This window comes from Podarcis muralis, chromosome 6 (genome assembly GCF_964188315.1).
Source record: "Podarcis muralis chromosome 6, rPodMur119.hap1.1, whole genome shotgun sequence".
NCBI classification, from domain to species: Eukaryota; Metazoa; Chordata; class Lepidosauria; order Squamata; family Lacertidae; genus Podarcis; species Podarcis muralis.
The window spans coordinates 62,793,128-62,817,427 of record NC_135660.1 but is presented as its reverse complement, the minus strand read 5'-3'; the positions used below and the strand labels follow the sequence as shown (position 1 = coordinate 62,817,427).

Sequence of the window (24,300 nt, the reverse complement as noted above, 5' to 3'; positions counted from 1 at the left end):
CCATCCTTAGGTGTGACATATGAAATTTGCAAAGCAAAAAGAGCTGGGGACTTATTCCAACATTATGATTAATATGCATCAAGGAAGAAACAGGATCTACAAATCCCAACACAACTTAATGCATAAAAACTGCAAATGTGTAGGTTCTGTCTGCAAGATCAAGGATCTTGCTTTCTCCCCACGAAGTATCCAGTAATTTCTAAGCTAAAGTATAACTGATCCTGAATATACAGATATGTAAGTAAGCCGACTGCTGGATCAGACCGAGGCTGAACATTCTCTGCAAAAATGCCAGCAATCAACAGGAGATGGACCTGGACCAACCACGGGGAAGATGACCAGCTACCAACCCGAGGATCACCACCAACCTTCTGCCCAAACCTACAAAACACTTGGGGGGGGGGTGGTTTCTTCGACAACAGCAGAACCCTGTATGCATATTCAGATGTCCCACTGCGCTGCCAAGCCAGTGCGCCCAGGACCGCAGTCTTTAGCACCCAACCTCTTTGAATTTCACCATCGCCGACAACGCCTAGAAAAAGGATCTCTTCGATACCCGAAGCATCCACAACAACACCATCGCGGGGGGATCAAGCCTAGTGAGAAGTCAGCGAGGCTTACATGCACAAGATCGAGAAAGGCGCCTAACTTGGTTTCCGCAGCAAATCCCCCATACTGTATTTATTTTGCAGGACCCCCCACCCCCCGCGCTCACCTGCATCTGACCACCACTTGGATGTTTTTGCCCTTCTCGTCCTTCTTGCCCCCACCACCCGCTGAACTCATGTTGAGGCCGCTGCAGGCAAGACCCCGACGCGGGCGGAGCGGAGGAAGGGAAGGGAAGGGAGGCGGCCGCTCGAGTCCCGTTGCGTCTTTAACGGCTGCGGGAGGGGGGTCCCCGCACTTGCGAGCTCCACCGGCTGGCCGAAACGCCCGCGAGAGATGGAGAGGAGAAAAAGAGCCGCCGGCTCCCGGAGGAAAAAGAAGCGCTTCGGACCGGCGAATGTCAAGAAGAACCGCCTCAAACGAGACGCGCGCCCAAAGCGCCTCCACACTCGCCTACTTTGAACGACTCGCTCCTTCGCGCCTCGGCCAATCAGCGCGAAGGGAGGAGGCGCGCAGGGCAACACGGGACTTTTTCTCCCTCTTTTCGTTTATTATTTCCTCCCAGGAAGCGGACTTACGTTTTTGACTGCGTGATCCGGAGACGCAAGGATCAAAATGAAACATAGACCACTAATAGAAGAGCAGTCCGTTCCCGTTTTGTAGAAAGGACTTCTGGGCTACTTCTGACGCGAACCTCATTAGTCATTACTCTAATACAGATATCTCTTCCTCCCACGCCCGGCAAAAGCCTGTGGCAACATTTAAAACAAAATAAAATGTCAGGCTGAGATTTGGTGGCAAAGTGTTTAGAGCAAAGGCAGGAGTTTGTGCACAGGTCTTTACGTTGTATTAAAAAAAAATGTATGTATGTATGTATGGGAAGCGCATTCCAGCCTCTGGACCTGAGCCGCGGTAAGAAGACCATTTCTCACATTTAAGGGGGGGAAAGAATCGGGAGACGCATCTCTGCTGGAAATATTCGTGTATAACACCAGGACTGGCACGTGTGAACACTTGATCCCAAGCAAACGCTCGGTTATTCGGTGGTCCTGTGCGGAAGCTGTGCAGCATTACTTCTGCAGACAGACACTCTTCTGTTTTAGTCATCTCACGGAGTAAAATAGAAATTTCCAAATAGGGAAACTACTGGCTGTTGCACTAATCGTTTATCTCTATGCTTAGGGATTTGTAAAAGCACCGTCAGTTTAATGACAACAGGGCATGCTGGGAGATGTAGTTTCCACTGCCCTTTTCGGCTTGCCTATCACATAGCTCTGAAGCTGTGAAACCTGAGTCCGTGTTACACGGTTGCTATGCAGGATTCCTTATGGTGGAAACTAGGGAGAGAAAGCGTACTTATTTACATATGACGTGTCCAGTCAGTCACCAGGTGAACTGTTCCCATTCCCTGCCTCCTTGCTGTGAGGAAAGGAAAACTGCAGAGGGAGGAGACTCACCTAGGGCGATTCATTTGCTGGAAGCTACCATTTGTCCTCTGTGGTGTGAAAGGACCACCTTTGGGGCCTATAAAAAGGCATTTCTTAAGTATCCTTGGGAGTGACACAAAGAATTTTTAACAACCTAATGACAGTTTACTAGGACCAATCAAAACATAACAAAATTATGAGCCAAGTTAGGCAATAGTAGGCAATAATATAATTACTAGGCAAGCACCATAATTATATTGTTTTCCATGCCTGCTATAAGCTTTTCTGTTTATGAAAGACTACACAGACATGTAATTTTATCATGCATATTTGTTTTTTTAAAACTTGCTTTTATTTAAATTTTGAAAATTGTATTATGAAATTTTAAAGGCTGTTTTGTCACTATTTTAATTAATATTTTGTACTATTTTACCTAAACCACCTAGTTGTTCTTAGTGCTATCTAAACCTTACTAAACAAAATTTTAAAAGGTTTTTAGAGTTCAACAGAAATTTGTGATTTAGTCTCAGTTTACACTCCGTGACTGTGCTGTGAAACCGATGGATCCAGAACTTTGCAGCACCACTGTGGATTTATGTGGCATGGATGTGGCCTGTTATTGTACGGTGGAACTGTGATACCTGCATGTAAAATCATGAGGGCTTGTTCCTTGCATCTTATACTTTTTTGCTTTTCCAGAGCAGATGGTGTTAAGACCATGATTTTACCATGCTGTCTGTGGGCATGAAGAGAAGCCTAGATTTGGGGGGGGGGGGCATGTCATGAAGTCAAGAAGTAGCTAAACCCTGTATGGGAAATGCACCAGAAGATATATTGTACATCGATGTGGTGTAGTGGCCTGTCACAATTGCTCCTTCATGCCAGTGACCTTCACTCTCTTAGGCAGCAGTTATCCTTATTTTGGCTAGAAACAGCCTTACAGTATTTTGCTAAAATGTGTTACTTGTCTGCTTCCCAGCTTAAACATTTAGAAGAGATAGTGTACAGCTATACCATCTTAGGAGGATCACAGCCTAAATACCTGTAAGAGAGAACAGTTGTGATAGGGGTGGGGGAGAATCCCTTGAAGCAGTATTAGGCTTATTATTGGCAGCGCCCGCACCAATCATGCAGCCCAATTTTGGAAGGCCCCTGTGATTCAGACACAGGGAGAGCATCAGTGTAGACCTGCCGTGCTGTGTCATTTGGTGACTACCTGTGGAGTCCTCTCCATTGCTGTCCCTGTGGAGCTCCCAGCAGCTGAACGGAGGTGTTGCTTACTTGGTGTAGTATACTCTTATGTATAATCTGCCTGCTTTTTAATAAATCTTAACGCTTTCTTCCCCAATTGTGCCTTGTCTTGCTTCTGAATCCCAGAGAAAGAACCCCCTTGCCTTTGGCAGGACACCCTCCCTCCCTCCCAAGAATCTGGAACAAAAATATTATTTCAGCTGTGAATGGAGCTTCGTCACTGTCTTGTGTATACTGTAGCTCTCATCAGAACTTATTTGGCTTCCCATGTTCCTGCTTGAACATCTTCAAGACGCAGAGCACAGAAGACGGGGCATTCCAAGACTTTATGGCGGGGTCAAATTAAAATTAGCTGTTGCCCTGGCTTCTGAATATATTTAACAGCCTGTTAATGCAGATTCATTGTCCTACTTCGGTTTCTTGGGTTTATACAAACGCCTTAGATTTGTTTGGACATGGGTGGATGACTGACAGCAGCAGGCAGGAATAACCAGTGAACAAAGATATTGCAGCAAGGATCTGCCAGGTCACAGACAGTTCCACCTACAAGATTGTGTGATTTAAAATTATTGCCTATCTCTGCATAGGTGACTTCACTGCGTTTTAGTGAGGCTTTCTCTCAAATGAGTGGGTAGAGGGTTATTAACTATGAACCCCCAAATTTGGGATCCCTTCCAAACCTCTGGCTAGCATGTCAGGCTAGGACCTGGAGCCAGGGTTCTGTTCCCCACTCAGCCATGAAACTCACTGGGTGACCTTGGGCCAATCACTGCCTCTCACCCTAGCCTACCTCACAGGGTTGTTGAGGGTATTAAATGAGAAAGGGGGAGAACCATGTACACCAAATATGAGCTCCTGAAAGAAAAGGGTGGGATATGAATTCAACTAATAAAAAGGGTGGGATATGAATTCACTTCAGTTTAAGAGGAATTCATCCATTGGTATCCATTGGTCAAAAAACATACTACAGCAAAAGTAGCTTGTGCACCATGCTGTAATTGACATGATTGCAATTAGGCATTTCCTCATATATATCATTACGTATAAGGCTTAATGAAAGGAGGGTGTGTATATAATTGGCATGACATAATCACATTCTTACTAATTACTTTTCACCTTGACTATATCTCACAGGGAACTGAGTGTGTCATACAGTATGTCTAAAAGGATCTGAAAAACAAAAGCCAAAAATATGTATGCTACATGCTTTGAGCACACTTCCAGGATACTAGTACTTTAAAATGGGGGAAGTATGAAGCCTTTTATCAACTAGGTGTTGAGGCCAAGGCATTCGACCAGGAGCTTAAAGTGAGCTCCTATAGCAGAGCCATAGCAGTGGCGGCGGAGCTAGCCAGATTTTTTGCCCCAGGTGAAGCTTCTATAGAGAGGATTACCATTGGGGCTCCCAGCCTGTGTGTGTGTGTGTGTGTACACAAATGTGCATGGGGGGTGTCTTTGACCCAGATTAAATAAAGCCTAGTTTCTCCCCTGCCTACAGCTGATGAGTGGTGGGAACTCAGCCTGGTCCTGGAGGGTGAACAAGTGGGGCTTCAAAACCCTATATCACCTCACATCATAGTGACATCAGGTGACTGAAAGGAGGACAGTCCCACCCACTTGTCAAACTTGGTTCAGCAGAGGTGGAAAGATAAGAATCTGGATCACTAGCCAGGAAAGGTTCCCCCACCCCTTCGGCTGAAGGACTAGGGAGGTCAAGGAAAGAGGGAAATGTTTACAGATTCTAAACAAGTAAAGCAGGAACTAGCCTCGGATGAGGATGTTTACAAAAGTTGTATTCTTTCGGGGTGTCCCAGTCCTGTAATATGTTGCAAGACTTGTTGGAATCATTGAGCAAGTCTGGTACAACAACAGGGAACATGTTGAACATTAGGAACATGTTGAACATCCAGCCCAATCGTCTTCTAAATGGAATCATTGTGTTTTTACATGAGAAGAATGTGTCCTTTTATTTAAAATGCATCTCTGGGTTATTTGTGGGGCATAGGAATTCATTCATTCACCCCCCCCCAAAAAAAATATAGTCTGTCCGTCCCCCAAGGTCTGAGGGACAGTGGACCGGCCCCCTGCTGAAACAGTCTGCTGACCCCTGATCTATTTTGTTTTCATTAGAACCTCAAGATAGACTCAGGTGGAGTTACGTGCAAAAGAGGCACATTTAGAATAAAAGCATTTGGAGCCCAGGAATTCATTTTGAATACCATAACTTAAATGAGCTGACTCAAAAAGCAACTTCTGGTTACCCATTCTGGTTACGCTCCCTATCTCCCAACTTCATTTCAGTAGCATGTGGTGGATGGTGAGTCTTTTTATTGCTGCTAAAACAACTGAGTGCTCCTTGTCAAATTTCTTTGGTTTACCACCAAAACCTACTCCACCTTCTGCCACTCCTGTTAAAAGAAGGGAGACAGAGATTGAGAGAGCACACATCTGTGTACTGAAGTTCTCAGATTTGTACTCCATTGATTGTAGCTCTTTCTGTGACAGCAAGCCCCAGAATTCCCTTGTTCCTACTGGCAAGTGGATGTCAAAAGAACAAGCAAGCACCCCAACCTCAAAACCAGCAGGACTTTGCAAGAATGTTGGTGTTTCAGCAGCTGGTGGAGAATGTTATTGAAAGGACAGAACACAAGTACTTCCATTAACCTACGAAACACTTTTTGTGCAACTGTCCTCAGTTATAAGGTTCAGCTGTTGTGACGGCGCATCGGCACTTTCCCCCCTGGCGCCATTGGGCCCACCCTCACTTAAATATATATAGTGCACCCACCTCACAGAACACCAAGCACCTTCACTCTTTCTTGAAATGCGAGGTTTCATCTTCTCTCAAAATTCACAAAATTAATATTTCACTCAAAATTCCACATATCTGTGGGCGTAAGTACAGCATCCAGTTTTCCTCAGTAATATTTAAATCTTTACAGGTCCGTTCAGAACTAAACAGGAATGCCTGTACATCCTCACCTTTGACATACTTTGGAAATCTCTTTATATTAGTTGAGGTAAAATCTTCACCCCGCAACAATGGTTGTGGCAGTTCTGCTCTCAGCTTAATTTCCTCCATTTTTAAAAGAAACATGTCTTTTTCATGGGCCATCTTGGCCTCCCTTTCTCTGTATTCTTGGGCTAATCTGGCATCTTTCTCTTTTTCCTCATGAGCTAATCTGCTCTCTCTGCCATATCTCTCTCAGCCTTTATCTGTGCTACCTGAATGTCAGCTTTTCTCTTTCTGCTTCAATTTGTTTTTCTTTCTCTGCTTCAACTTTAGCCAATTCTAATCTTAGCCTCATCATTTCTAATTCAGTATTAGGATTCTCCTCAAATGCAGCAGCTCCCTGCACTGGGTCATCCCGAGTCTCTCTTGCTTGGCGCTTACTGGTCATTTTCTGACAGAATTTTTTTCTTCTTTTAATAAAATATCCTCAATACTTTATTTAACTGGTTGTTCTGTATCTCTGGGTACATTTCTGTGTGGGTTTTAACTTCATATCACGGCGCTGCCACTAATTAATATGCGACGGTGCAACAGCCCTTTCCCCCCCCCCCCCGGTGCCATTGGGCCCACCCTCACTTAAATATAGTGCACCCACCTCACAGAACACCAGTTCCACGAATTCCCACAAACTACCCCAGATTATCTTGTGGGGGACTTGTGTGAGGGAAAACGTAATAATTTGGAGTCTCAGGCAGAATTTGATCAAATAAAGAATAAAGATTTTATTTAAAAAAGGAAGTTTATGACACAAGTGGGTAAAACATAGGATACTTCAGATTGTAATATTTCACTTCAGTGCTCTGTTGTTGCACAGCTGTTGCTGCTTAATATTTTGGTTCTTAAAACAAGGTGGTACTTCCTGTCAGTTACACACTCCTTAGACAACCCTACTCCTGAGGTACTCCAAGTAACAGACTCAAGGGATCTCCACACCCCTCTTAAGTGGTTTGGGAGTCTTCTCTTTTCGTAGAAGAATCTCTCCCCTCCTGACTGGAATGAGAACTAAGTAGACTGTATCTGTCCAGCTTCTACTTCTCCTGGCTCAGCCTCCCAGTTAATTCCTGGCCTAATTACTCTTACTGGACACCACACACTGTCCTTCACAATAAGCTCAGAGACTCCTTTGTCTAGCTTGTGATATATTCCTTAGAGTGGGTGTTTCTACCCAATTCTACTTCCTCTCACTCCCCGTCTCCCTACCTATTCTCCCAACCTACTCTATCCCAAACTAAAAACTGTCTCTCCAAATCCTCTCCTTTTCAACTCCCCCTCCTGGAACCCCCAGTCAACCATAAGCTGCTGTTTGCTAACCATTTGCTGGCAGGGAAAAAGAAACAGAAAACACTTGTTGACCCAACCTGCCAAGCAAAACAAACTTTTCCAGCACAGCTGTTGCTTCAGGAGGCCCGACTGGCCTAGTTGCCCATCATTAAAAACCCACTGGGAGCCATTATTGTTTATAGGGTTAATAAGACCCAGAATGTATGTCAGGCAATGAGCTGCTTCCCTGTGGTGGCGGAAGGCCTTATCAGGCTTAACTGTGGTGGCAGCAGACCTCCCTGGGCCTTGCGGCCTCCTCCTGATATGTGTGATGTCATACATATGTCAAACATGTGACATCATGCGCACACAACAAGCACCCCCCCTCCATGTCACACAGACCTTGGCACCAATGCTCTGTCCAGTTCTGGGTGCCACAATTTGAGGAGGATATTGGCAAACTGGAATGTGTGCAGAGGTGGAATGTGTGCAGACGACCTCAGGCAGTTGTGGACTCTCATGAATGCTTTAGTTGAGATTCCTGAATTTCAGGGGGTTGGACTAGATGACCCTCGGGGTCCTTCCTTCTACAACTCTCTGATTCCACATGTGTTTAGTATTCCTGGAAGTATGAATTATGTTACTCTAATCAAAATATGTCAAATGTCGTCTGTACAACTTTGGAAGAAGAAATTAACAGTTTTTTAAAAACTGTACATCATCAGCCAAACAGAACAAGCTTGAAAGCTGCAATTAAAGTTAATGGGAACTTTTGTACTGATTTTATAGGCCTGTATAATTCTTCCAAAGATTCCTGCCTTGCAGAAATGCCCTGAGTTCTTCACGATCTACCCCATTATACGCCAGGATGATGGACTAGGAAGGGGTATTGGCCTGATCCAGCAGGTTCCTCTTATGAAGTTTGACTGAATACCAGCCTGCATATAATTTGTGCTTTAAAAGGGAAAAACAACAACCCACTAACACCAGAATTTTACACCAAGATCAATAAAATTCTGTGAAAAAAGGATGAATTTTATGACCAGGTGCTGGAGACAAAGAACAGGAAGAGGCTGTTGTCTTCATGCTACGCTTTTAAGTTTTCAACAAGTAGCTTGCTAGTCATAGCTGGAAATGTAACACTAGACTCCTAGATAGACATTTGGTCTCATCCACACCAAACTAGTTATATGTATATGTAAATTCAAAACAAAGTATTTGTACTTATTTGCATAATTTGTTTTGCTTTTAATCTCAGGGAGAGGCAAACATGAATGTAGGAAGGAACCTATATTTCAGACTAGAGGGCTAGAACTTTCCTTTAATAATAAACAGAAACTCTTAGGATGCTTAAGTTTGTGCCCAAGGCTAGTTTTTGCCTCTGTGCCAAATACACGTGCGCCTTGATCATTTAGCTTGATTTTACCGTTGCCATTTCACAGATTACCGGTATTTCTGAAGCCCTTTTTGTCCTTACACCGATTCTACGCAGCTTAGCGCATAACCCATCGAAATCAAAAGGCATAGGCGCGCCTATCTGCATCGGATCTGGCTGCTTAAAAAAGGAGACAGGTGATGCTGCCTTCCAACTGCTTCATTACTGGGCAGCCGATTTCGCATACGTACAACCGTCTAGTAGGCTGTTGTCTGCCGACGCTCGTGCCGAGCAAGCCATCCGCCGGCAACAGCCCCTGCCGCAGATCGCGTTGTTCTTCCGGAATCGGAAGGATGCCGGGCTCGAGCGGTGATGTCTCCTAACCCATTTTAATCGGAAGCAAAATCCAGTGGATGGTGGCAAGACTCGTTCTCCCCCTAGGTAAGTGTATAGTTAGGAGGGTCTCCCGGAGAAGCAGAATGAGAGCGCGCGCTCTGGGGCGTTCCACCCATGTGCCAGTTCCTTTCGCACGTGCATGCTTCTAACTCGGAAGTTAAAACGGGGTCGACTATCGAAGCAAAGCGTGCAAAGGGCGAGTGTCTTAGAAACCAGGCTGTCATCATTCTCCATAACGGGAATCCCTCCACCCCGCGATCGAGAAGAGCAGCAGACAGCTCGGCGGCCTTTTGCTCCTTTTATACCGCAGCAGCAGCAACAGGCGCTTTCCCGCCGCGTCGCTTCTGCAGCCGCCGCCGCCGCCGCCGCCGCCCTCGGTCTCTCTTTTAGCGGTCCCTCCGCAGGAAGGCGACTTGGTTCCCCTCGGCCCCAGGTAGGAGCAGCAGAAGTGCTTCCAGGCCTCGGCGCGGGGCTTGAAGGGAGGAGGAGGTGGGCGAGGGCAGCAGCAGCGACACGGGTAAACGAGGGCAGAGAAAATGGCGCCTCCGCCGGCCAGAAGCGGCTTCAACTGAGGGAGGAGCGGCGGAGAGGTAGGCCGGGCTTGAGCACCGGCGACAACAGGCAGGGCCGGGATATAATGCGGCAGTGGTTCCCCCGGCTTATTCCTCTCCTCAGCAGGACTGTGCTGCTCTCCTGGGGCTGCTGCTTCGCCCGGCCTCTCGCTCCGCCTCGCCTGCTTTCGCTGCGACAGCGGCTCTTCGTCTCCGGGTATCGTGTCTCCTTCCCCACCTCCTCCGCCACGCGGCGCGTCGTTGCCCCAAAATGGGGGTGTTGTGTGCCAGTGTAGTAGTAGTAGTAGTAGTAGTAGTAGTAGTAGTATTAACGGGGGGGAGGGGTGGGTGGGTGTGCGCGCGCCCCCCAGCTCCCTCTTTCCGTTGTGTAAGTGGTTGAGGAGGCCGAGGAGGAGGGTGGGGTGGGATGTCTCTCTCCACCCGCCCCCCCACCTGGGTTTCTGCCCTGGTTGTATAACAGGCGGTTAAATGTGTGTGATTTTTCTGGAGGGGGACCTCTACCTGGGAGCGGGTGAATCAGCGCTAATGCGAGGCCGTGGGGGAAGGGAAGGTGGACTCTGGCACTGAGCTGTTTAAGGAGGGAGGCTTGGCATTGAGGGGAAGGGGCGGTGTAGCGGCCTCTTTCTCCGACTCTGCGAAGTGACTCTGGTAGGCAAGAAAGGGGGTCGTATGCGGCTGCGAAATAGTCCCCAAGCGACTGAGTCGGGTGTAGTGGTGCAAGTAGGAGTAAGCAAGTCGTAAACAGCTGGCGCAAAAACGCTCAGTGGTGGCTGTGAATGTTTTCTTTTCCCTACCCCTCCGCCCACCCCTTGTATTTTTTGCTGGGAGTCATGTTTTTAATGGGAGGAATTCAACGTCACATTGGTCGTAACCGGTTTACTAAGGGGAGAACTTAGCAAGCGGCGAACGATCGCTGAAATTCGAGCGAAAGAATTTTTTTTCGCAGAAAAAATCTGGGAAATCGAGTTTTTTTCTTCGCAAACTGCGATCGTCTTTAAATACTGTGTCGCCGTCGGTACATGAATGCTTTTCTCTTAGTGTGTGTGGATGTCAGAAACGAGAGCACAAAATACATGCATGCAGGCGAGGGTTTTGCAATATCGTGTTGCTGTTCTTTAAGTGCGACTGTTTTGCATGAGTTGGCAATATTAGTTGTTTACCTACAGGGCTGATGGAAAGTACTTCCCTGCAAGTGTGTACGTAACAGGTTTATCAGATCTCCGTTGTCTTTGAAGAGGATTAGCTTTTAATGCTTGCATGGCTTTCATGTGGACTTAAAAACACAGTGCAGACAACTTTGTGTAGAGCAAGAATCGGGAACCATGTTAGCCCAACATTATGTAAGTTAGGAATGCATTAGACACCTTTATAAGTTGTTCCGCAGGAAGGAAGATTCTCTCCCCACCCATTCAAAACTGTGGTTTTGACACTGTTTAACAACTGTTTTACTTTATAGAACACATGCAGCAATGCTAAACACACTTACTTGGGAGTAAGCCCCCACTGAACTAAATAAGACTTCTTAGTAGACAGCTGTACAATTGCACCATAAATCATTTTTAATTCAAAAGGTATGCCATAATTGAACAGAGTAGGATTTGGCTTGTACTCAGAAAACATACTTAAATACAAATGAGGCAACAGTTAGTTTAAATACAGTAGTTTAAGTACAATATACAGCAGGTATACAGGGCATCTGTTTTCTGACAGATTGGTCTGTATGAGGAAGAACAACCACAGTGCTGAACAAAAGCATGCAAAGCTTTGAAAATGTATAGGCTTAGGTTAATGTAGTAAGATGAGGTGCAACAAAGTGCTCTTGGAATTAAGCTCCATTGAACTTGGTGGGAGTTGCCTACCACTAAACATACATAAATAAGATCAGGTTGTACAGGTTTCCAGTGAATGTGTCATGTAGTAGCCAGATTTTTGAACTTAAGAACTATTATAAAAAATTATTTGATCTATTTATTAAATATAAATCTGTTGCTAACATATTAAGAAAGGATGACTGAGAAGCTTACACCAAAGGTAACTTAATACTCTGATATATGTTGGAAATAAATACACCCCTTGATTCTGTTGGAATTAGGCCCACATAACTGCATCAGTAAATTTTTTAAAGAAGTGGGACAAAGGTTTCAACAACACAATCCATAAAATGAGTTGGCAACACTTCAGATCATTTCATTCTTTAATTATTCTTTCCTGCCTGTATGTGCACCACATGCATGTACTGTACACAACATCAGAAGTACGGCTATCTCCCATTTAAAGAAATCTTAATTTTTAGTTGCTCTGCATATATTTGCACATTAAAAGTTCTTCAGATGATTTGATATCTCAGCCCTCCTGTGTCTTCCTGGAGGAAATGGTACTTCTAAAATGTTCTTTGAACTTTTTAATACATTATCAATACTGATTTTTTTAAAAGGTAAATTGAGGATACCTTTCCAGTTGGGCACAATGTTTAATTCATTGATCAAATAGTTGCTGAATCTCACAACAGAAGATAGCTTCGTTTTGCTGGAGCAATAGACAGTAGTTGGATTTTCTATCCACCCTATGAATGTTTGGACATGGCCAATGCTAATACAATGAGATCATCCATCCAGGCTCCCATCCTTAGCTCATGAGGAAAAAGAGAAATATGCCAGATTAGCCCAAGAATACAGAGAAAGGGATGGGACGCGGGTGGCGCTGTGGGTAAAAGCCTCAGCGCCTAGGGCTTGCCGATCGAAAGGTTGGCGGTTCGAATCCCCGCGGCGGGGTGCGCTCCCGTTGTTCGGTCCCAGCGCCTGCCAACCTAGCAGTTCGAAAGCACCCCCAGGTGCAAGTAGATAAATAGGGACCGCTTACTAGTGGGAAGGTAAACAGCGTTTCCGTGTGCGGCTCTGGCTCACCAGAGCAGCGATGTCACGCTGGCCACGTGACCCGGAAGTGTCTCTGTAAGGCAGGGTAGCTTTCTTTGACTTGAGGGATTCACTTAGGGGCCCCATTCCAGTAGTAGGTGTGGCTGCCACACACTCATTAATGTACTTGCATGTTGCATGCGTGCAGACACTCTTACACAGAATATCCACAGGCAGACAGCCTCCCCACCCCAGCTGATCCACGCTGAGGGTGATCATCATTCCCTCTCTGCTCAGATGATCAATCTCATGACACTGGAGAGTGATTTGAATTCCCTTTGGGGGAACTGGGCTCTTCCCACTCCAGCACTGTGTCTGTTTCATTTTCTTTCTTTTTTGCTGCTGCAGCAAAAATCAGAGTTCTGGGAGGGCCAGAAAAATTTGCTTAAGGGGTCAGATCAGACCTGAACTGAGATTAGCCATCCCTGTTATAAGGTGATCATACAGCAGCAAATAACAAAGAGAGGGTATAGGTTGGCTTTCTTTTATATTTCTAAGGTACCTACTAGATAAGAATTGATTGCAGGAAACAACAAAAGTGGTTAGGGACAAAATGTGTTACTTTTTTTGGTTAAAGCAGCTGGCGAGAGTACAGTCCAGTTTTTTAACTAGGTTTTTTTGTAGTGTACAGGGTGGCTTAATATTTAAAATATTGGTTGACATATTTCCCAGATAGAAACAGATACCAGTTTGTCACATGGTTCCTATTTATAAGTACCCTATGAAGTAAGTGAGTAGAACCCTCTCAGCAACCAGCTCATCACACACTTAAACTACCATTGGGATCAATTCTAAGTAGTGTTCCCATGATTAGTAGTCTGTCTCCATCCTTTGTCGCTGAAACATTAGATTGTGTTGGCCCTTGTGAAAATGGAAGGGACAGTGGGAAGCAAGCCAATTAGAGAGGAATACTGTTGGAAGGCCGAAAGAAATGTGATCTTAAACGACAAGGGAAATGAAGGAAAAGGGGAAGCATTATTTTCCTAAGGTGGAGGGGATAATCATAATAAAATGAGTAAATAAGTTCTACAAAGACTAAAAAGAAGAGATAATTATGCAGACCAGAGCAAGGGCAGGGAGTCTTATCTGGTTTTCTGGGATGAAAATTATACTTCAGGTATATCAAAGGTTGAAGGCATTGGCAAATAATCAGTAAGATCAGGAGCTCTTGACCCTTTATTTTGTGAGGAAAGAGAGGTATCAGGTGAATATATCTGGTTATTATATCTGCTGGATGGAGTTCACAATTCTGTAGAAAAACAGTGACCTTTGAGTGATGCAAGATAGTCAGCTAGGGATGTAGCTGAATCATTTTGGGCTTCCTACTTGTTTTGATATGAGATAGCAATCTTTCTTTTCATTGCGCGAATAAAGTCCTACGTGTTGCAGTAAATTAACCTTTCAGTTCAGCTCTCGCAGACACCTGTGCACCTCACTGATATTTTCCCATTAAGTTATTGCCAGAGAACTTCAGGCTTTGTGAGCGTCTGCTTCTGTGTTGCTGCACTGTGCATGGTATGAAAAAACATCTTTTCAAAATGAACTGTTGTGTATTTTTCCTCTATCTTATTCTCACTTTGGTGAAACTTCTCTGTTTCCTCTTCTAAGCATGTTAATGACTGTTATTGCCTCCAAATAGTCTTGTATATGATGATTGAATTGGGGGGGGGGCTTGTAAGCCATTAAGCCCAACCCCTTGCTCAATACATGAATAACAGCATTTATCCTTCCTGTTATTCCATTTGAGTCACTTCCTTTGTGGCTACCCTTTAATGACAGCACCTGAAATGCCAGAACTTTGTACACCACTTTTGAGGGTTCTTCTTTCAATTAATGTCATTATGTTCATAATTTAATTTTAGTTTATTGTGTTGTATACCACTATGGGTCCTCTTTATTTCTAGAAATTATAAACATAGTGTATCATTACTGAAAATAAATGCTTATGACAGAAGCATTTCTCTAAATCACTCTAAAAACCTTTATAAACAGCTTGGGAATACGTATGTGTTTTTGTGTGTATCCTTTCTGTAACTCCTTCCCACGCAATTGTTTAGATCTTAGTTGCAAGCCACTTTCATCATAAAAATGTTCTGTTGAAAGCAACTCACACTTTGCATCCGTGATGTGTGCCATCGTACAACATTTCCTCTTTAATAGTACAGTATTAACTATTTCAGAAATGGTTATTATTGAGAAGCCCCAGGAAGTATAAAGATATGCTTTATATATCTAGATATATAAAGCAAAAAGATATACAAGTGGTGAATTGGGGGTGTTCATATTCTTGTTTAGAAGAATGCTTATTGTTAAAGAGCTCTGGTTTGCCTTGCACAAGCTTAGGAACTAATTTGATGAAAGCCATTTCCCTGTTGAGGTTGTGAGAAGTGTCACTAATATATGGCATGTAAGTAATGCTTTTCTCTATAAAAATATGCAGGAGGCAGAGAGAGAGGGAAGAATAAGCCACTATACATCCAAACTGTATCTCCATAGGAAAAGTCCTGTTTTTAATTGAACTGGAAATTAATTGATCTCATTATCTGGGTTATTCCAGGTCAGTGTTTAAGCTGCTATAAATATAGATTACTCAGACTGTCACATGCTAGTTCAATACTTGTTCCCAGAAGTATTATTAGGTACCACCTTAGCAAGTGCATTTAGCTTCTGTTGAAAGTATCTTCATAATTATGATGAGTTTTTTGTGCCTCTAACAGCTGCATAACAGTTGGATTTCAACAGATGTAGCTTTCTGAAGATTATGTACCATTGCTTGGCAAATTTGTTACATGTTTTATTTGCCTGTCACAGGCCTAATAAAGACACAGAGCCCTTGCCAGGACAAAAAAAGTAGGAACTGTGAAAGCCAAGGTGTGTGGTAAATTAGATGCATAGGAAGCGCAAGTAGGGATGAGTCATGCTTTTGCTGTAACATGCAGAAGGAAACAGAGTCTTACCTACAGTGAGATCTATCAACTCTAGGATTCATTTTCTTTCCCTGCTTCTATGTAGCATTTGAACAAGAACTAAACTCGGGATTCTAAAATAAAGCAGAAAATTATCAATTTAAAAACGTCATGATAAAAGCGGGATGAAGGGAGATGCCATTTATACATTTCTGGAGGTACCGGTACTTTTGACTTAGATTTATGAATTAGGTAGAGTAGAGATATTTGTAGCTGAGTTTGTCAACACTTCGTATGTAAAAGTCTTTAAAACATCATAATTCTTAAAGCATTTATGGCGAAATCATTTTTAATCCTGGAAAAAAGTGACAAGTCTGGCCTGTTGTTTAACGTCTGTTTAATGACTTCGATGAAGGAATTGAGGGGATGCTCATCAAATTTGCAGATGACACCTAACTGGGAGGGGTAGGTGATGAATTGGGATTCAAGATGACTTCAACAGATTGGAGAAATGGGCCAAACTAACAAAATGAATTTCAATAGTGACAAATCTAAGGTTCTGCACACACACAACAATAACCAGCTGCACAAATATACGATGGGGGACACCTGGCTTGCCAGTAGTACATGTGAAAAGGCTTTAGGGGTCTTAGTAGACCACAAACTTAACATGAGTCACTAGTGATTTCTGCATAGCAGGGTAGTTGGACTAGATGATCCTTGAGGTCCCTTCCAAGCTTACAATTCTATGATCTATCTCACTTCCTTGATTACTAGATATAGCCAGTGACTTCCAAACAGTGAACTTGGTAGTTACAGAGATTTTTAAATTACTTGGGGTAAGTAGCAGGTGGTGTGGTGTCGCCACTTACCTGCCCTCATGTTTCTGCTGCTTAGCTGGAGGACTATTGGGAGGGGAAAGGCAGGAGCAAGGGCAGCATGGTACAAACACACCAGTGAGAGCACTGTACCAACATGGCTTCACCTCCTGGTTAGAGCAACAACTGACCAGAGGTCAGGTGAGTGATGGTACTTTACCACACCACTTGCTTGGGACATGAGTGATGATGCAGATATGGTTGAAGTCTGACTTTGGAGATATGGGGGTGACACTGCTAGATCTTTTCCAAGTACAATGAACTTCTGTGTTGTATCACACTGAACGATATAAAAAGTGTGACTTAAAACTACTGAACAGTAATGTATTTAAATAGCTCTGTACACTGATGAAAATGCCTCTTTTTCATTACTGAGAGTAATATGTCAAAAAAAAAAGCTTGTTATTGGCTGATGTGTCTTTAAATGTCACTATTACTTTAGGAAATATGTCACAATATCAGCCCCCTCATCTTCACTCCCTGTCTTTAAGAGTTTTTTAAGGTCAACAAGGAATGTGTATAAGGAGGACTAGGCTAAAAGCTATGTTAGGGAATGGACTTGGTTATTTTTTATTTGTATATGATAGTAGTGAGTTTTAATGAATTCCTCCAAAGCTCTGAATTCTGTCTTCGTTATAGAAGAGGTGAGAAGTTACATTAACGTGATTGCCATTTGGCAGGAATTGTGCAGCTGGTGGATTTTAATTAATGGAAACATTGGCTTCTGTGGGTGTCATACCTGAATTTGTCAGTTGCGGGAATTTCTGACATTGTAGCCATTTGAATCCTTCTGCTCTGCTTTGTGCTATATTTTGCAACATACTGTTCATTACAAGCTTTATTACTCTAATTTAGGACTCATCCTTAACTGTGGATCGAAAGGTAAATGTTGTTAACTGTTCCATAATGTCAGCATTCAGAGTCCAATCAGCCAAAGCAGTACTTTATATACAGCTTCTTAGCTCTAATATAAATTGGGAAAGGCCCACAGGTCTCACTTCAAAGTCCTGGATGGTATCTACCAACGGTTTCATGTAGACGTTAAACAGCATTAGTGGCAGAGTGAGGCTTGTGGAACACAAGTCAGTTCCTTTTATGCTCCACTGTTCACTCCAATACTAGATCTCAGATCATGTCCACAATCTAAGCTAGGAAATCAGCTGGGCAGCTGGCGCACTGTTGAACTTCCAACCTGAAGCTGAATCCCAACATAAGCTCCACAGAGTCCAACTGCTGTCTTCACTGAATACCTATGCAACTCTCAAATATGACATTTGTGTATCATATTGGCTCTATTTCCTTCTGTTCTTTTAAACCCCACTACACCCCTACTTTTTAACTATTATTTCTTATTAATTTATCCTAATCCTCTGTTACTGGAGCAGTTGTTGCTACTACAGGCTTTCACTTCTACAGCTGCCTGACCCCTCAGTTTGATTCTTAATTGTGCCTGTCTGCAACCTCTGCTCTTTGGCATGGTATCTTTTGACTATTTTTTCTTTTGCTTGTCTTGTTGACATCTGCTGTTTCATAGGTTAGCACAGTTCTCAATGAGGGATGTTCATCAGAACAAGATGAACACCTTGATTTTAGAAATGCAGTGTGCTGTAGCTGAGATCAAACTGGTTTGCATAAAACATCAATGTAAAATGTTTAGTATATAAGTGAGGGCTATGGACTTTGATAGTGTCAGTAGACAGTGGAATTTTACTATGTGGTTTAACCCATGGTCAGTATGAGATTAATTGGAGAACATAAAAATATTTATGCAAGTAAGTTTATTTATTTTTATTTACGTTTCTCTATTAAAATGTTTAAAAATATCCACTGTTCCATGTGGATGGATGTCCTCTGCACAGTTGCATGAGAATTGACTGTGTGGAACCCAAAATGCTTTTTGTAGACCTTGCTAACTATTTGGGGTGTGTGATTGTGATGGCTGAACGTAGTCTTTACATATGTGGTCTGATTTTGGCCTAGATACGTAATAGTCCTTAAACACACTATTCTCTAGTACTTGTTTCGCCTTCCTCTAAGCCTTAATTTTTCACATTCTTCTGTTACCTTTTTTTAAAAAAAGTAAATAGCACTGTTCCCAAAATTCTATGCTGTTATTTTTCCTTTTGAAGTTTCTTTACTTTTGTGGCAGTAACAGTAATGATGGAATAGCTTTGTAGTTTTATCAAATGAATTATTTAGAACAATCGTAATGTGATGCTGTTCTGCTCCAAATAGCTAATACACTTTGTATTTGTCTTCAGTGTTTCAGCCTGGTGGTGTAATTGCCAGGAGACACTGGGAACAAATCATTCAGCACTTTAGTTTGCAGAGTACAAGATACTTGGGTGAAAGAGGCGAGAATGATCTAGGAACTGAAAAGGGACCTTGTTAACAGGCTGATCTTGTGTCTTTCTACTCAGAAATAAGTCTCATAGTTTTCAGTTTGGCTTGCTCTTGGGTAAGTGTGGATAGAATGGCAGCACAAAAGCATTTTTATTTGGCAGGTTGAAGAAGGCATGCTGTTCCTTTCAGGCATATATTTTAAATATGTATTTATATGCTTTACATGAAAGCCAAGAAACAAGAGACTGTATGCAAAGGCATGACAGAACAAGAAGCTCTTGCAATGATGCCTGGTACCTGGAATATGTGCAGGGATGGTTTTCTTATTTTTCTATGCTTCTTCTTTTCTTTTGTTCCTATCTTCTAGCTAAATCAATGACAGGTCAGGAATAGGGTGTATGTAGCATGAACAAATACAGGAAATGCAATTATATTTATTCAGTTCCCAATAAGGGTGTAGTCAGGTAAATAGCCCAGCATGAATGACTTCACCTTTCATGTGGGCTTGAATTAATTCACAGAATCACAGACGTTGAAGTAAACTGTTTTTGGCTTGTCATTGGGAGTGTGGTTGTGACATTTTAAACCTGCTTGGTCAGTTCATTTTGGCTCTCTAGCATTCTATATTCATTGTAAAGCAATTCATCATGGACTTAAGGAGCTATAGTAATCTACACTTGGCAGATGAAAATGATGTTATAAACTAGGCTTTACTACATCATAACTGAAATAATGCTTTTATTTAGGCATGCATATGTTGATTTTACATTGCACTTTTTTCAATATATAGCCAATATTATCAATTAGTGAAGGCTGACAGCAACTATACTGTTATAGATAAAAAGGAAATAAAGTACAGGCTTTTAATATTATAAAATAGATATTAATAAACTGGATTCACTGTGACCATTATTAGGCCAACTTGTTATTGAAAGCACTCAGAGCTGTTCTACATTTGAAGGAAGTATTATAGCTTTAGTCTATTGATTTCAGTGAACTTAAGTACGCCTTACAGTGTTGGACTGTGGACAATAAGTTTTTGGTCTGGACCTTCTAGAGTTGAGTGTTCTTGAGTTGCAGATGCGTCTCCCCCTTTTCTTTCTTAGGCTATTTGAACTGAGATATGGCTTTAACTTTTACTGCTTTTTTTTTTAGGCTTCAGCAAGCAACACACAACAAAATGAGTCATCTTGCTATTAAAAGAATAGCAAATGATATTATCAAATCACCTGAAGATAAACGAGAGTATCGTGGGCTAGAACTGGCAAATGGCATCAAGGCAATGCTTATCAGTGACCCCACTACAGACAAGTCTTCAGCTGCACTTGATGTACACATAGGTATATGATCATCTATAATAAATTGTAACTTGGTTTTGCACTGTAATCTAATTCAAATGCGATAACTTTAAAAAAAATGGTTTACAACCTTCAACATACTACACTGAGGCTGCAATCCTAGTTTTGCTTACTTGGAAGTTGACATTATATGGAAGTGCACAAAACCCCATTGAACTCCCAGGAAGATGTGTATAGGTTTGCAATCTTACAGCGCTGGCTATCCATTTCTACTCAGAAGTCCTGTTGAATTCAGTGTAGCTTTCTCCCAGGTAAATGGAAGTAGGATTGTAGCCTTAGCCAGATTAGCCTCAGAAGTTAGGTTTGTCATAAAACTGGCTGTATAAATTACTTGTTCTAAAGCAGGTCTAAGTTTTTCAAGGATGAATGATAGAAGAACTCAATTTATATGCTCCATATCCTTCTGCGCTTAAGCTCCCAGTGTGTCTGCCGGGGAATTAAAATAGTTTAATTTCCTGGTATAAATTAATGGCATATGGCATGTCACATGCAAATTATTCCTTTTTTAATATGTTTGAGAAGTCAGATAGTAGGCCTGAAAATGATGTATTTGCATGTTAAGCAAACATGAAATTAGAACATGGTTGTTACCTAGATGTTCTGATTAAAAACCAAAAACCAAAGTGGTTACATATGTATGTCCTGCTTTATCAAGTAGTTTGAAGTGCTTGGGGTGCTCACATAAACCACTTGCCTCTGATTTCCAGCTAACACCTTTCCTATAGCTTCTCTAAAGTCAGTATGAAGCAGCTGTATACTAGCAGATGCATTCCAGCCTAGCTTTTCTGCAAAGGGAAATGGAGCTATATAATTTCCTAAATATTTGCAGTCATAATCAGTGAGATGATTTCTCTGACCCAGAGAAAAGTGTTAAAATGTTGATTGTTCTGGATGATTTGATTGCTTTATACTGAATTTGTGTATCAGCTTTTAAAGTAAGACTCTATTTCTGCCCATTTCTCCTATTCATAGGGTCATTATCTGATCCCCCTAACATTGCTGGGTTAAGCCATTTTTGTGAACATATGCTTTTTTTGGGAACTGAGAAATACCCAAAAGAAAATGAGTACAGCCAATTTCTCAGTGAACATGCAGGAAGTTCAAATGCTTTTACCAGTGGAGAACACACCAACTTTTATTTTGATGTATCACATGAACACTTGGAAGGTGCCCTGGACAGGTGAGCATATCTATTAATGATTAAATATATTGGTTTGGTTTTGTCTTTCCAGCAAGCACAATTAACATGAGAGTCCTACCAGATGATAACATTATTTAGTGTATTTATTACTTCTGCTTTTTTATAATAATGACTTTAATACAATTGTAAAGACTAAATTACTGAAATACTTTTAACATCTTGGGAATAACAGTGCTAAAAGAAAACATATGGAATGAGCCCTTGCGGTAGTATATCAAAATAGGTTCTAAGTGAGGAGAGACTCATCAACAGTATGGCGAGTGTCTTAAAAACTTCATATGGTTTATCATTTTGCTGTTACTTTACATAACCATGAAAGTGTTGCATAGGAACCTCACATATGTTTGTTCTATAAATATATTCTGCTTACACTCTCAGCATATGTTGCATATTTATCAGCTGACTCTCAAAGGCTCTTCTCTCTGTGGAATTTTATATTTGGTGAAAATAGGGATATTCAAGCTACTGCTGCATACTGTATATTTGATTTTACTTCAGAGTTAGCAAAATAACAGTGCAATCTCTGGTATGTCTACTCAGAAGTAAGTTGAATTTGGTGGGGCTTACTCCCAGGTAATTTAGCATGATTTTTTTTTCAAAGACAAAGTAATTAACAGGTTGCACAGCCCTCACTCATTTCATGGTCTGTGTCCTTTTACTTTTTTAAAAAAAGTTCTTTGGTTCATGTTGAGGGCCAAGGAGAGGCTTAGTAACATTAGCTTTGGTGATTTTGGAAGGGTCCTCAGTACGTCTGTGTAGAGCAGGTCCCAATAGCTCTTTTTCACAGACACACAGCAGGCCTCTGCTAAGGAAACTTTGAGTGGCTAGTTCATAAGACAACAGCAAGAAGAAGCAGATCTGAAGTAGCAAACAAGGCAGCTGATGGTATCTTGCTCATAGAGTGTGTCCTGTCTGCTAAAAAGGTCATTATAGTAAATTGCACTAGATTAGAACATCCACTTGGTGATGAGACTACTTAGCAACAGAGTGGCTCCAGGTGAACCAAATTTTTAATTAAATTATGGGCATCTGTCCAGAGCATTGAAGACAAAAGGCTCAGACCTGGTGGGCAAATCCTATCCTGAACTGATAATAAATTGTGTGCTTCTCCACACTGAACATGAATTTCATATGTTAAACTATCAACAATGTAATTGTCGAAGCATTGATTTGGGAAATCTGACTTTTTTTTCTTGCAGGTTTGCTCAGTTTTTCTTGTGCCCTCTGTTTGATGAAAGCTGCAAAGACAGAGAAGTGAATGCTGTTGATTCTGAGCATGAGAAGAATTTAATGAATGATGCTTGGAGACTATTTCAGCTGGAAAAGGCTACTGGAAATCCCAATCACCCCTTCAGTAAATTTGGAACAGGTATTTAATCTTCCATTACATTTGCACATGATCTGCTTTCGATTGGGGAGTCCCTTTAAACTGTGCTGTGCTGTGAGGCTCCAAAGCATTATTTTATATTGGAAAAAATATATTATGAAGCAGAATGCCTTGTATGGCTGGAAGAATGGATCACTTTGGAAAAAGCAGATTTATTAGACCTGGAGGGCTTTAACAACAGGTATGGATAGCACGCCTACCTTGCATATGAGAAGATTAAAGTCAGAGCTGCACCCCAATTAAGTACTTCTGGGGAGAAATACATGAGGACTTGAAAAAAATGCTTAAAATCCCACTAATGAAAAAACCAGAGGCTTACCTACTGGGCCTATTAGGGAAAGAAATACTGAAATCGAAAAAAAGAATTTTCTTATATGCAACCACCACAGCTAGAATAGTAATAGCACCTAAATGGAAAGCTAAAGAATTACCTACCAAGGAGGAATGGATTCTCAAATGAATATTTAACATTGGCTAAACTAACAGCATCCATACGACAGCAGTCAAATAAAAAACTGAAAAATGAATGGCAATGCTTTGATGACTATATGGCAAAATACTGCTCCAAAAAAGACATGCTAATATGCTTAGACTAAGAATGTAAATGCATCAAAACAATAAATTATCAGTGACATATGTATGTATATAGAGAAAATAAAAACAACCAGAATGCAATGATAAGGGTAAAATTGATTCTAGAGAAGACGAGTAGTGGTGGAGGGAAGTTAAACAGGGTGGTGGGTTCATTTTATTTTGTTTATGTTCTTTTTCTTCTTCTTTTTTGGATATTGTATAATGATTTAATGTATAATGATTTAATGTTTCTTTTCTGTTATGTATTTTTTTCTCTTTTTCTCTTAAATTGTATGACAGAAAATCTAATTTTTCTTTTTTTTAAGAATGTGTTAAAATAAAAACATGTTGTATGGAAATTATTTGATGATGTAGCCTTTACACATGGTTTACTGCATTTGATTCACCTTTAAAAGCAACTGAGAATGTGTCACATTTATTTAACAGAATTTATATACCACTTGATAATTACAAAGCCTATAAGTGGTTTACAAGAAGTATTAAAATTACCAATAAAAAGCAGTTTAAGAATAAATACTGTAATTAAAAACATTTAAAAGATAATTAAAATTAACAGTAGACTGAAGAGAGATTAAAGCATGTCAACATCTACATGGATGGGCTTGTGTGAACAAAAATGTTTTAAGCAGATCATAAAAGAGTACTTAGGTAGAGAGTTACAAAGTGTGAGTGCTGCCACACTAGAAGAAATATTTCTTTATAAGTGTGGAAAAAGTATTATATAGCTGTACTGGTGGAAGAAACCTCTCTCAGCACTGCTTCTTAAACCAGAAAACAAAGCAATTCCTGAGAAATTTTCCAGAAAGATATTGTGGTTGATG

The 24,300-nt window shown here is 41.6% G+C and overlaps 2 protein-coding genes across 6 annotated transcripts in view; one reads left to right on the top strand and one right to left on the bottom strand.

Annotated features, from left to right (window-relative positions):
* KIF11 (kinesin family member 11) overlaps positions 1 to 1,056 on the bottom strand; it is a 29,304-nt gene extending 28,248 nt beyond the window's left edge. The window contains exon 1 of the mRNA XM_028729792.2: positions 716 to 1,056. Coding sequence (XP_028585625.2) covers positions 716 to 786 — 71 coding nt within the window. The 5' untranslated portion in view covers positions 787 to 1,056. The remainder of the gene's footprint in view (positions 1 to 715) is intronic.
* Positions 1,057 to 8,618: 7,562 nt separating this feature from the next.
* IDE (insulin degrading enzyme) overlaps positions 8,619 to 24,300 on the top strand; it is a 49,018-nt gene continuing 33,336 nt past the window's right edge. For 2 of the 5 annotated variants that reach the window (XM_028729794.2, XM_028729793.2), the window contains exons 1-4: positions 9,925 to 10,096; positions 20,095 to 20,279; positions 21,270 to 21,477; positions 22,698 to 22,867. In XM_028729794.2, coding sequence (XP_028585627.1) covers positions 9,966 to 10,096; positions 20,095 to 20,279; positions 21,270 to 21,477; positions 22,698 to 22,867 — 694 coding nt within the window. In that variant the 5' untranslated portion in view covers positions 9,925 to 9,965. The other 3 variants (XM_028729795.2, XM_028729796.2, XM_028729797.2) reach the window with 3 other exon arrangements.